This window comes from Drosophila serrata, unplaced genomic scaffold (genome assembly GCF_035046125.1).
Source record: "Drosophila serrata isolate PLE 108 unplaced genomic scaffold, ASM3504612v1 contig_346, whole genome shotgun sequence".
Lineage (NCBI taxonomy): Eukaryota > Metazoa > Arthropoda > Insecta > Diptera > Drosophilidae > Drosophila > Drosophila serrata.
In genome coordinates, this window is record NW_028257244.1 from 116531 (window position 1) to 128926 (window position 12396).

At 42.8% G+C, this 12396-nt stretch overlaps 4 protein-coding genes and 1 pseudogene across 6 annotated transcripts; all 5 read right to left on the reverse strand.

Moving 5' to 3' along the window:
- Window positions 1-1416: 1416 nt before the first annotated feature.
- LOC110178675 (glutamate transporter polyphemus-like) lies at window positions 1417-3297 on the reverse strand (annotated as a pseudogene). The gene is made up of 6 exons (XR_015272841.1): window positions 3156-3297; window positions 3054-3101; window positions 2847-2997; window positions 2300-2782; window positions 2068-2246; window positions 1417-2000 (listed from the first exon to the last, which is right to left on the reverse strand). The product of XR_015272841.1 is annotated as a glutamate transporter polyphemus-like (transcript).
- A 43-nt stretch (window positions 3298-3340) lies between these two features.
- LOC110178676 (glutamate transporter polyphemus-like) lies at window positions 3341-5181 on the reverse strand. Of its 2 annotated transcripts, none has more exons than XM_020945878.2 (6): window positions 5030-5181; window positions 4929-4976; window positions 4722-4872; window positions 4186-4668; window positions 3936-4114; window positions 3341-3872 (listed from the first exon to the last, which is right to left on the reverse strand). In XM_020945878.2, exons 1-6 carry the CDS (start codon window positions 5041-5043, stop codon window positions 3836-3838), a joined length of 912 nt encoding a protein of 303 aa, XP_020801537.1. In that variant the 5' UTR covers window positions 5044-5181; the 3' UTR covers window positions 3341-3835. The 2 variants fall into 2 exon arrangements, with proteins under 2 accessions (XP_020801537.1, XP_020801536.2); XM_020945877.2 differs by having other exon boundaries at window positions 3341-3882.
- Window positions 5182-5335: 154 nt separating this feature from the next.
- LOC147642851 (glutamate transporter polyphemus-like) lies at window positions 5336-7299 on the reverse strand. Its single transcript, XM_086838108.1, has 6 exons — window positions 7166-7299; window positions 7066-7110; window positions 6860-7010; window positions 6320-6802; window positions 6089-6267; window positions 5336-6033 (listed from the first exon to the last, which is right to left on the reverse strand). Exons 1-6 carry the CDS (start codon window positions 7177-7179, stop codon window positions 5583-5585), a joined length of 1323 nt encoding a protein of 440 aa, XP_086694234.1. The 5' UTR covers window positions 7180-7299; the 3' UTR covers window positions 5336-5582.
- Window positions 7281-9590, reverse strand: LOC110178608 (proton-coupled amino acid transporter-like protein acs). Its single transcript, XM_020945793.2, has 8 exons — window positions 9045-9590; window positions 8925-8981; window positions 8721-8871; window positions 8547-8668; window positions 8272-8498; window positions 8083-8213; window positions 7844-8022; window positions 7281-7783 (listed from the first exon to the last, which is right to left on the reverse strand). Exons 1-8 carry the CDS (start codon window positions 9140-9142, stop codon window positions 7354-7356), a joined length of 1395 nt encoding a protein of 464 aa, XP_020801452.2. The 5' UTR covers window positions 9143-9590; the 3' UTR covers window positions 7281-7353.
- A 379-nt stretch (window positions 9591-9969) lies between these two features.
- Fad2 (stearoyl-CoA desaturase Fad2) lies at window positions 9970-11171 on the reverse strand. Its single transcript, XM_020945802.2, has one exon. The coding sequence runs from the start codon at window positions 11150-11152 to the stop codon at window positions 10082-10084; it is 1071 nt and encodes a 356-aa protein (XP_020801461.2). The 5' UTR covers window positions 11153-11171; the 3' UTR covers window positions 9970-10081.
- Window positions 11172-12396: the final 1225 nt, after the last annotated feature.

Sequence of the window (12396 nt, forward strand, 5' to 3'; positions counted from 1 at the left end):
AGGAATATTACCAGAGCTACTTTTTAGACAGAGAATATCTGCAAGTTTTCTTTTTGTTATTCCCCCTAAAACAGACCTCATCTAAACCCCTTGAAAATATATTTAATAGATGAATATTTAATACAAAATACAATCCTTTTTTCCAGTGTCCTCACTGACTATGGGAAATGATTTGTTGCACTCTGGCTGCAATCACAGTCTACGCAGAACTCTTCAGTTTCTATTCCAGCCGCTGCTTAACCTCCTGACCTCCCGCACTGGGAGGGATTGGATGGGCTATTCCAGAGTTCCAAACTGAAAGGAATAAGAATAATGGAATGGTCTCTAGGAAGCACTGGGGAAATGGGAGAAGGTGGAGATGTGTTCAATGCACGTGTGGCTTGGTAGTTTCTGTGGAAAACCATTAGATGGCCATCGCTTTGCATGCTGACTGCGTAGCTAATTAGAGCCTTAAATGGGATCTCCCATGGAAATCCCTCGGCGGAAAGTGAGATTGCTGCGCCGGCAGGCGTTGGCAAAAAATGCCACACAAATGACAGGCCGGACAGGCCGGACAACTGGACAAATGGATTGCAAACAGATGTCGGGCGATGGACCCATTGCCCGTTTTTGGCCAAACCGGGAATCGAGTGGCCAACACCAGTTTATCGGGGCCAAAAGACCCAAAACAATAAATTACGCAATCCAAATGCTCCAACTGCAGTCCATCAATGGCATAATGAGGCAGTCCCGCCGCCGGTTCGATCCGAGATCCAGACTCCAACTCCCAGTCCCAGTTCGAGGCGGAGATGGAGTTGGAGTTGAAGTTGGAGACGGACTCTGGGAGAAGCAGCGTAGATGCATTACCATATCGGCATAAATTCCGGAGCACATCGTTAAGTGGAGCTGATGGAGTCGAGAGAGACGTGTGCTGAAACAGGTTGCAGGTTGCTGCTGCAGGTTGCAGGTTGCAGCATGCTGCCGCATGCCACATGCCACATGCCGAATGCCGCATGCCTCTTGTCCATTCACCACCACTCCCACCGCCTGACAGCTAATGAGGGAATAACTCCGCCATGCCAATGCCAACGCCATTGATAATGACCCTCGATGATTCCCTCTGGCTGGGGTTAAGTCAAGAGGTTAAATCAGTGGGCGGCAAGAGGTTGACCTCTGGGAATAACGCCGACTCAGTTCGAAGGAAACTCCAAACTCCTATAGGATTGGGTCTTTAATTTATACATTTTACAGTCTTAAATAAGAGGAACTTAAGGATGAAATTGTGTGTCTATAAAGTAACTTGATTATGGTATTCCAAACTTTGCCGTGATGTAGGTGAAATGTTACTATTACATAGTTCAATGGTTCAGGTAGTTGGAAATACTGTAAAGTATATAAATTTCGTGATATTCAAGTCTTTAATAAGAGATCGTTATATACATAAAAGACATTTATAGATATGTCTACATTTACAAATGGATTTCTTACAACTCCAAAATTTCTAAAAGACTAGAATTTAGTATTCAGTCATATTACTGCAGTTTGCGCTAATGTCTAAACAATAATTTTGGTAAACCATGCGATTTAACTCGCCGGTATCGGTATATCCATATTCGGTGATCATAGCCATCGATGCGAAAGTGGTGCCCTCGATCAGTATGATAGTGCCCACAATGATGAGAAAGATGTCCTTCCATAGCTTCCACTTTAGTTTGCCGTAGCTATATTCCGGCGGATAGTACAGGCAGATTTCAATGAGGGCCGGGAAGATGAGGTTCAGCAAAGAGATGGTCAAGGCACCAACCAGAGAGAGAAGTGCACCCAAGTGAGGGGCCAACACTCCATTCAAGGTGGTCAGGATTACAAACATGCGGAGGAGGATCTCCTTGAGCTTTGCATGCTTCAGGTCACCGTTTTTGTTCCAGTAATGGGCCATAATAATGTCGATAACCACATATCCGGCCAACGGGTACGTCAGGTAGATGTCCACAGCAATAAGGACCTTTGCAATTTGCGAGGGACTGAAATGTAAAAGTATTAAGTGCTTTAGATTGTAGATATATCTGGGATATATTGTGGGAAACGCACACTTCATTCGTGGGCAGGTTTAGGGAAATACTGCCGTACAATTGATCCCCATAACGCCAGTAGCCAAAGAATCAAAACAATATGTACGAGATCAGCACCACAAATATGGCCAAGTCAAGGATACCGAACCAACCGAGATAGGCCTTGGGTTTGGCCATCTTGGCCTCAACCGCTAGCATCTGTGAGTGCAGAGTTATTACTTTAAGGATATCCATAGCCTTACAGATCTTACCACTCCCACCGAACTGACGGCGAACAGGGCGATGCCAAAGAAGAGGCCCAGCTTCCCGATTTTTCCGACTATAATGTCGCGCTCGGACAGCGACGGAAGTCCTGTGAACAGATAGTAGAGCATCACAAAGAACCCAGTATAGATGAGCACGGTGGCCATTAAGTTGAGAGGTACCAGGTACTTGAGCGACCGAATCAGGAAGATCGGAAGGGTGAATAGTCCCACGAGTGCCACGTAGATGCGGACATCGAATACCTGCCAATAGTAGTCGATGATCTGTTTGAAAGTAGAGGCCACAAAAACAAGGTAGACCACACAGACGCCGTAGTGGGAGAGGGCCAACACACAGTCCACGAGATATCCTCCCGCCTTGGCACTACACCTGAAGCACCCGGGTCCCTGGGCAAAGGAGAAGGCCATTGCCTCCGGAAAGGTGGCATAACCGATTTGCATCCGGCGTGAGCACTCCACCATGCTAGATACCTGTAAAGAAATAAGGATAACCGAGAAGTTAGCCATATGATATGAGTTCTACATATGAGTTTACCAGCAACTGCATGCCATGAATTAGCAAGAAGGTGCAAACCAGGAGCAGGGTAATGGCCATCATGATTCCCGCATAGTGAAATGCCAAGGGAAGGGCCAGGACTCCTGTTCCAACCACACAATTGAATAGCGTCACAAAGGCACCACATTTCCTTAAAGAAAACGGAATTATAAGCTCAAGAAAAGTTAGAAAATTACAAAGCCTTACGTTATTGGATTTTCAACATTTCGGTGTTCGTACGGATTATAATCTACTCTGTGAAAGATATGCTTACTGTACTTATTCTGACTATGGCGAATTTCGTCTTACCCAGTGTTTGCCATATAGTTTGTATTGTTTTTTTAATATTCAAAAGTATATAATCACATGACATAAATGGCAAAGAATTAAGAAAAAGTAAAGCTTAAGAAAAAGAATCTGTACTGTTATTATTTCCAAATTTAGTTAAGTAGTTGAGTAGTAAAAGCTGTCATAATTATTTCTCCTTTCAAGCGTTTAGGCTTAAATTGTATATTCATTTATTCTAATTCTATAAGTTTTTTGTCAAAAGTAAATAATATAAATCAAATATTCATTATTATACTAATTTTGGTAAAAGGTCTAAATTGCTTTAACATTTCCATATTCTTTGACTATATCCACAATGGCGAAATAGGTGCCCTCGATCAGTATGATAGTTCCCACAATGATGAGAAAAATGTCCTTCCACAGCTTCCACTTCAACTTGCCGTAGCTATATTCCGGCGGATAGTACAGGCAGATTTCAATGAGGGCCGGGAAGATGAGGTTCAGCAAAGAGATGGTCAAGGCACCAACCAGAGAGAGCAATGGACCAAGATTAGGAGCCAACACCCCACTCAAGGTGGTCAGGATTACAAACAATATGCGGAGGAGGGTCTCCTTGAGCTTTGCATGCTTCAGATCGCCGTTTTTGTTCCAGTAATGGGTCATAATGATGTCGATGACCACATATCCGGCCAACGGGTACGTCAGGTAGATGGCCACGGCAATAAGGATCTTGGCAACCTGTGAAGGACTACAAGTAAAAGTATTTTTATATAAAGTATTTTGGAATACATCTATACGCACATTTCTTTGGTGGGCAGGTTAAGGGAAATACTGCCGGACAATTGATCCCCATAACGCCAGTAGCCAAAGAATCCAAACAGTATGTACGAGATCAGCACCACAAATATGGCCAAGTCAAGGACACCGAACCAACCGAGATAGGCCTCGGGCTTGGCCATCTTCGCCTCGATGGCCAGCATCTGTGAGTGTAGAGTAATATTATCTAATATCAAGGACTTCCATAGCTTTCGAGATCATCTGGCAGACTTACCACTCCCACCGAACTGACGGCAAACAGGGCGATGCCGAAGAAGAGGCCCATGTTCCCTATATCCCCAATAAGGATGTCGCGGTCGGACAGCGACGGTAGTCCTGTGAACAGATAGTAGAACATCATGACGAAGCCGGAGTAGATGAGCACGGTGGCCACCAGGTTGAAGGGCACCAGCCACTTGAGCGACCGAATCAGGAAGATCGGGATGGTGAAGATTCCCACGACAGCCACATAGATGCGGATATCGAATACCTGCCAATAGTAGTCGATGATCTGCTTGAAAGTAGAGGCCACAAAAACAAGGTAGACCACACAGACGCCGTAGTGGGAGAAGGCCAGGACTCCATCCACGAGATATCCTCCCGCCTTGGCACTGCACCTGAAGCACGCGGGTCCCTGGGCAAAGGAGAAGGCCATTGCCTCCGGAAAGCTGGCATAACCGATTTGCATCCGGCGTGAGCACTCCACCATGCTATATATCTGTGAAAAAATTGTATTATCGAGGTTTTAATAATATATTTTGAGTTATTTACCAGCAACTGCATCCCATGAATGAGCATGAAGGTACACAGGAGGAGCAATATAATGGCCGTCACAATTCCCGCGTAGTGAAATGCCAAGGGGAGGGCCAGGACTCCCGTTCCAACTATACACTTTAACAGCGACACAAAGGCTCCACATTTCCTTAAATAATGGGTATTATAAGTACATAAGTTAAGCTAAATAATCTTTAGACTCACGTTAGTGGATTGTCAACATCTCGGTGTTCGTACGGATTATAATCTACTCTGTGAAGGATATGCTTATTATACAATTCAGACTATGATGGACTTCATCTTACATTTTATCGGCCATTTAATTTAGAATTTCCTTTTTTGGTGTTTTCATGGATTGTTTGTTTATTAATATATTCCTCACATGACATAAATATCAAAGAATTAAGATTAATTAATTTGCACATTAACCCAACATTTTTGTAAAAGATTATATATATTAAGAGAGAGTATATATAAGATATATATACTTAGTGACCAACTAGCCTTTTTTTGGGTGTTGCAGGATATGGCTATAGGAGATAATCCACAGCGATATAAATCTAAAAAGACTTTCTAATATATCAATCACCCAAAAATCGGTCAAAAAACAATTATTTTTTCACTCCTTTAATTATTTCCAAATTTAGTTTATGCATTTGCAGTATTAGTAATTGTTTGTCATTATAAACTCATATATCAAATATCCTTTTCTACACTAAGCTTTCAAATGTCATTATCCAACAATATTTCAAGGTGTAAAATCTATACCAAAATTGTCATTACACATATAAATTTATCTTTCATTTCTTAATGAGGAGTGCAGATTAGCAGGGATTCCCAGTTCTTTCCAAGGTAATGTTAGTTTCGATTGTATGATCCAACGTTGCTCCTGCCCCAAGTCTCCATCATTTCCTTTATGGCAAAGTAGGTGCCGATTATTAATACAAAGATGCCAATACTGATGAGAAAAAGGTTCTTCCATATCTTCCACTTTTTTCTGCCTATCCTATATTCCGGCGGATAGTACAGGCAGATTTCAATGAGGGCCGGAAAGATGAGGTTCAGCAAGGAGATGGAGAAGGCTCCAATCAACGAAAGCAGGGGAATCAAATTAAGGGGTAGCAAGGCATTTCCAGTGGTCATCAGAACAAACACTAAGCGGACGATGATCTCCTTGCGTTTCGGGCGCTCCAGTTTTCCATTCTTGTTTAAATAGTTATTCATTATGATGTCGATAACCACATATCCGGATACCGGATACGTCAAGAAGATGGAAGTGACAATCAAGACACTAGAGACAGTCGCGACACTGAAATATATACATTTGATAATTGAAAATATTGAGATTCATTTGCAAAACTCACGCTTGATTGGCGGGCAGATTTAAGGAAATACACCCAGCTATTTTGTCCCCAAAACGCCAGTAGCCAAAGACTCCGAAGATTGCATACGAGATCAGGATAACGGCGATGGACATGTTGAGCATACCACAACAACCCATATAGTCCTGTGGCGTTTCCATCATCGCCTCAATGGCCAGGATCTGTAAATGGTGCCACAATCTCCAATTCTATGATCTCGATCATCAAACTTACCACACCCACTGAGCTGATGGAGAACAGAGCAATGCCAAGGAAGAGAGCCATCTTATTTACATCACCGAATATGTGACGGCGCTCGGTAATCGGAGGCAGTCCTATAAACAGGAAATAGAACATGAAGATGAAACCAAAGTAAGCCAAGGCATTGGATATCATATTGATGGAGACCAAGTTGCCGAGTTTCCGGATCATAAATAAAGGTATACTAAGGAGTCCAACTATCCCCACATAGATGCGTAGATCCAAAGCCTTGGTATACTGATCTATGATGAATTTGTAACCAACGGCCACAAAGACAATATACACCACACACATGCCATAGTGGGAGCAGCACAAAACCAAGTCAACAAAGTAACCTCCAGCCTTGGCCCAGCACCTGAAGCATACAGGTCCCTGCTTAAAGGAATATGTCACAGATTCCTTATAGGTGGCATAGCCAACTTTCATCCGACGAGAGCACTCCAACATACTATGTATCTAAGCAGAAAAAAGTATTAAATATCTTTGATTTTGAATCCTCAAAAACGAACTTACCAGCAAGTGCATGCCATAGACGAGAAGGACAGTGACCACTATGAGTATGAAGATGCCATTGAGGATTCCAGCAAAGAAAAAACCCAAGGGTAAAGCCAGGAATCCCACGCCAACCACACAACTCATTAAGGTCACAAAGGCACCAACATTCCTAAAAGAAAACTAAATTCCTACAAAAGAATTAAAGATTTAAGCCAAAGACTTACGACAATGGGGAAGCAACATTTCGATTATTGTATGGATTGTAAACCCTGTAGAAAGATAAGCTTTAAAAATGATTTTCAACAATTGGGAATTTCTTCTTACTCTGTTTCGGCCATACCATAGAAATTTGAAGAGAGCTTATTTTGTACCTAAAATGTAGCCAAAAACTTTTTACAAATGACCATGATTATATATATGACACTAAAAGCATTGGTTGGAAGTTAAACGAGCAAAACTTTAATAGTAAAATGAACAACTTAAAACAAATATATAAATAATAATAAATAGTATCACCTAATAATGGGATATTCATCATCAAGATTTCCCATGGTAGCCAATGTACCGGTTATACCTCCAATCAGGCCACCGCCAATAAATATCATCGATCGCCAGAATAGAATCCTTCCAGGTCCATAGCCTTCCTCATATCGTACGCAAAGATTCAGGATGCCCGGAATGATAAAACTCAGTTGGGCCTGGCAAAAGGAGCCCACGAAGGAGAGTAGCATCCAAAAATCCGGATATCGCATGGCCACCAGCACAGAGGCAATTGCCAAGGCCATCCGCACCAGGTACTCCACAAATTTGGATGAAAATGAGTCTGCCTCCATCTTCGGTTCCATATAGTCACGCCAGATGATGTCCACAGTCACGAAACCCTGTAGGGCGTAGCTAAAGAAGATTCCCAAGGCAAATAATCCAGCCACTATCTGGGTAGGTCTGAAGGATAAAATATATAATAATATAAATCGGAGGATTATTTTCTGTAGGATCACTTACATTTCATCGATTGGCAGATTGTGTAGAACGGAGCTTGCCGTATCCTGGCCGTAATGCCAATAGCCAAGGAGTCCAAATACTGCATAGAAGACTATTATTACAAACATGCCACGATTAAGGACTCCACACGTTCCCACCAAGTCCGCCGGTGTACGCATTTTGCGACGAAGTACCAAGACCTTGGAGGTATAGAAGCTCGATAAATCGATAATCAGACAAAAATCCCTTTCTAAACTCACCACTCCCACCGATTCTATTGAAAAAAGAAGTGTTCCAAAGACTAGGGATAGATTCTTCAATGATTGAGTTGGACTAAGTTCACGGAACTCGGGCAGATCCCGAATCATGTAGCTTAAACTGATGAGGAAGCCTGTTAGACAAAGATATTTAAGGCATCTGAAAAAGGAAATTAGTTGTTCATAACCCACCAATAGCTAACATTAAGTTGGATATAAAGGATAATGGTACTAAATGCTTGAATTTGCGTGTCGCAAAGGTAATGGTCAAGGGCGGCAGGAGCAGAGCCATATAGATCCTCTCATCGAATGGCCAAAAGTATATATCACCCAAAGCCTTTAAAATCTTGGCTATGAAAACCACATAGATACAGTCCACACCAAAGTGATCCAAGGACAGCAGAATGTCCACTAAATAACTGAGAAAGACATATAGATATTCTTTATTACAACTAAACCCAACTTACTGCATTGGCTTGGCCAGAAACTGAAACCTTCTGGGTCCAATTGCCACAGCTACTTCCATGCTCTTTCCATAAGAAAGCAGAGGCACACCAAAGCGTTTTTCCATTTCATTTATGTCATTTAACTAAATAGATTCATTTCAGGGGGAGATCTTAATAGAAATATATATTATTTACCAGAATATGCATGGCATATACCACAAAGGAGCAAAGGACTATCGTCATAATGAGTCCAGTCAACCAGCCGGCATACAGAAAGGTTCGCGGCATGGCCAAACAGCCAGTGCCTAAAGCACATTTCAGGACATTAATGAAAGCCTCCACGTTCCTGAAATCTTATATATGATTTATAGAAGAGGAATAAAATCATATATAGCTTACGTTAAGTGACTTTTCTCATCGTTGGGTTGCATCTGAACCTGAAGAGCCATCGTTGTTCTAGAAGATATGTATTCTTAAGTAGAAAATCCCTGTCTTCTCCTGGGCACTGGACTGACTCACCCGAAACTCCTCTGAATTCCGCCCAGTAGCCTCTGATGGAGGGGCAGCTCATGGTCAAAGCGACGATGGCCGCCCAACTTCCTCTTGGTTCGCTCCATTTCAGGAAACTTAAATCACTCGGAAGGGAATAATTTCTGTATTCTTTTTGTTCGTTTTCCTTTTTTTTTGTTTTTGTTTTTGTTCGGAGGGGAAGTCAGCGCCGACTTTGGTCTGCAATTATGCAAATGTGGATCAGAGATCCCTCGGGTAACGGCTGCTGCTGCTACCATGATCTCTGGGATCTGGTCAGCTTCCAGGAAGGGTGGAGGTATTAGCATGGCCCTAAGCGGCAACTCTTTTCCAGGAAATCAAGCTCTCTTTGTGTTGTGTGGGCGTTCTTTGGTCCAGGAGCTGGAGCTGGCTACCTAAATTATGCAATAGCCGGCGGTGGCTTTTGGGCAAACTAATTAGTGTGGCCTGAACTGGCATTTTTCAAGTGCCCCCGCACCGATTTATGGCACCGACTGCTTAGTATAGATATTCCACAAATTCTGCGCAAAGCTCAAACCTATTGGACTTCAAGTATCATTGTGTAGGGCCTGAACAGGAAGTAAAATCAATTCTAAAGGGGCTACACAAGTCAAATAATTCAAAATAATTCTTTGTTTGGATTCCATTATTGCTTGGAATGTTTTGCACTGTTTACAGTGTAGGTTTGTAGTTTTGAATATAAAGCAACGAGTTGGATTTACGTATCGATAAGTACATATGCGCATTATTATCGACTTGCTAATTGTTAACAAAGTGCAATTGGAACCTAATTCAACCAAATTTAATGTATTCCTGACGTTGCTATTTTTTAACATTTAGCAAATAAAGGATGGTAATCAGCCAGGCGGAAGTATAATCAAACCTCATTTGAAGAAAACTTGTTGTACATAATAGGTTCAAGTCCCACTTAATGTATTTATTTGTATAAAAAAATATATACCTCATACATGAAATGTGCACAGATAAATAAACTATAATATTCGGTTCAATACAACTTAAATTACTTTCTAATTATTATCCTTTTGCTGGTGATTGATTTCAGTTTCGAGAATGTCCTGTTTCGTTTGATCCTTGTCTCCCCAGCCCCAAATGGGATGGGTTCCATCTCCAGTGCGCAGTGCTCTTCGCTTGACAAGGTCTATGGGCACACTCTTGAGATCGTAGGCCCAGCCAATTTTTGCAAAGAACTCGATAAACTTGGTGGTGAAGTCATTGGCGAAATGACCCACCTCCGCACTCTTGTAGTCCCAGGGAAAGACATGATGGTAATTGTGATACGCTTCGCCCAAGTTGAACCAAATGAGCAATGACTCATTCGTGGGATTGATGTTCCTATCGTAGAACCGTGTTCCGAACATGTGAGCGGAGCTATTCAGCAACCAGACGATATTCAGGCAAAGGACCCACCGGAGCAGGCTCATCACGCAGAAGGAGGTCCTGAAAGTCTCGCCCCACAGCCACATTGGCAGCACAGTGGGCATCACGAAGCAGATGAGCGGCATCAATATGAGATAGTACTTCTTTTGGAACATCACCATCGGATCACTCTTCAGGTCGGATAGATCGATCTGGCGACCCTTTTCCGTCACCTCCGGGTGTTTGCGACAGCACAGCCAACCGATGTGAGCGAACCACCAGCCGCGCTCCGAGTTGTACGGATCCGCATCCGTCTCCGTGTACTTGTGGTGCAACCGATGGTCCCTTGCCCAGTAGTACACCGCATCCTGGAAGGCCAGCGTGTTCAGAAACAGAAATATCAGCTTCAACTTCTTGTTGACCTTGAAGGTGCGATGCGCGAACAGACGATGGGCGCCTCCGGAAATTCCCACAACCGAAAGTACAAAGGTCGCAGGGAAAATGAAGAAAGTCATCCAAGTGGACTCCACAAGCAGCAACCACAGGCCGTACGCGGAGAGTGTGTGTGCGATCACAAACAGGATGATGTTGAGCCACACCAACTCTAGTTTCCTGCCATCAGTTGTCTTCAGCTTGGTCAGATCCTTGGCCAGACCCAGGTCTCCCGTCTGGCCATCCGTCTCGAAAAGCACTCCTGTGACATCGTCGCCGTTGGGTGGCATACTGACTGCGGATCGGTTCTGTTTCTATTTCTAATTCCTACTCGTACTTATACCTAATTGGAAAACAAATTTTAATTCCTAACCTTGAATGCCTTTCCTCACACAATTTAAATAATACTAAAAAGCACATTTTGCTTCATTTTAATTGCAATGATAAATTATGTGCATAGAATGCTCGGCAGCCAGGCAGGCAGAATGGATCAGCAGGAGATTACACTGAAAGAAATCAAATCAAATAAGTTTAGGTACATGTCTTTAGACATAACTTAGAAATTTAATTAAAATCTTTAGTTAGGTTGAAGAATTTTAAATGCTCAGTGATTTTTTTTCCTGAAGCTTAGTTTTTAACTTGATTATTATTTTTAGAGTGCATTATGATTGATAATGCAATTTAGTATCAATTATTCTTCTCTTAATTTTGAATTAATGCCTTAATCTTGCATAATTTCTAGATTTTTTCCGTGTGCAGCCAGTGAATACTGAAAGTTTCTACTAGCAATTCTGTTGTTGCTGTTGCTGCTGCTGTTGCTGCTGTTGCTGTTGCTGTTGCTGCTGCTGCTGCTGCTGTTGCTGTTGCTGTTGCTGCTGCTGCTGTTGCAGTTAGATGTGGCGCATCATTAAAGTGCAGACAAATGGCAGTGCGGCATGTGCGGCACATGTCAAGCTGCACAAGTCCGGGCAACAGGTGAAAATGCTGGAATTCTGATTATCCGCTGCTCGCAGCAACAAATGCTGCTGCTGCCAATCACTGCAGCAGCAACTTAAACTGTAACTTTCAACGATTTGTCGTCGTCGTCGTCGCTGGAGCTGCCTGCTGCTGGCACTTTGATGTAGCCACAGACGTAGCAACTTGCAACATGCGCATAATTATGTGTGCCTTGGCCGCAGGCAACATTCCATTTCCAGCACAACAAAAAAAGGGGCTCTCTGGCCACGCCCTCAATTCAATTTAGAGCCGGAAGTGTGGGTGTATACTTACTTGATATACATTCTCGATGCCCAGCTCCTCGTGCTCTCCTTTTCGCAAACTCATTTGCTGCTTCATAAATCAAAAATCCCAGCGCAGCGGCGGCAGCAGCAACTCCCGCATAAAAAAATATAATAAAAAAAGAGCAAAACTCCAAAACCGAAATCGAGTGTATGAAAAACGCATTTAATGATTGGCGAACAACAAGCTGGAACATCGGGAGCAGCAGCAGTGGCAGCAACATAATAGGCCCATCTAGAGGCAACATTCGCGTACC

Bases quoted from the DNA above. Each gene is read 5' to 3' on its own strand.
- Fad2 (XM_020945802.2), bottom strand. From the start codon at position 11,152: ATGCCACCCAACGGCGACGATGTCACAGGAGTGCTTTTCGAGACGGAT.
- LOC110178608 (XM_020945793.2), bottom strand. From the start codon at position 9,142: ATGGAGCGAACCAAGAGGAAGTTGGGCGGCCATCGTCGCTTTGACCAT. The intron at 8,872-8,924 runs GTAAGCTATATA...ATAAGATTTCAG, and splicing joins GATGAGAAAAGTCACTTAAC to GAACGTGGAGGCTTTCATTA. The intron at 8,023-8,082 runs GTGAGTTTAGAA...TATACCTCCAAG, and splicing joins CAATAGAATCGGTGGGAGTG to GTCTTGGTACTTCGTCGCAA.
- LOC147642851 (XM_086838108.1), bottom strand. The intron at 6,803-6,859 runs GTAAGTTCGTTT...TTTTCTGCTTAG, and splicing joins TCTATGGCATGCACTTGCTG to ATACATAGTATGTTGGAGTG. The intron at 6,268-6,319 runs GTAAGTTTGATG...CACCATTTACAG, and splicing joins CCATCAGCTCAGTGGGTGTG to ATCCTGGCCATTGAGGCGAT.
- LOC110178676 (XM_020945877.2), bottom strand. The intron at 4,873-4,928 runs GTGAGTCTAAAG...CCATTATTTAAG, and splicing joins GATGTTGACAATCCACTAAC to GAAATGTGGAGCCTTTGTGT. The intron at 4,115-4,185 runs GTAAGTCTGCCA...CTACACTCACAG, and splicing joins CCGTCAGTTCGGTGGGAGTG to ATGCTGGCCATCGAGGCGAA.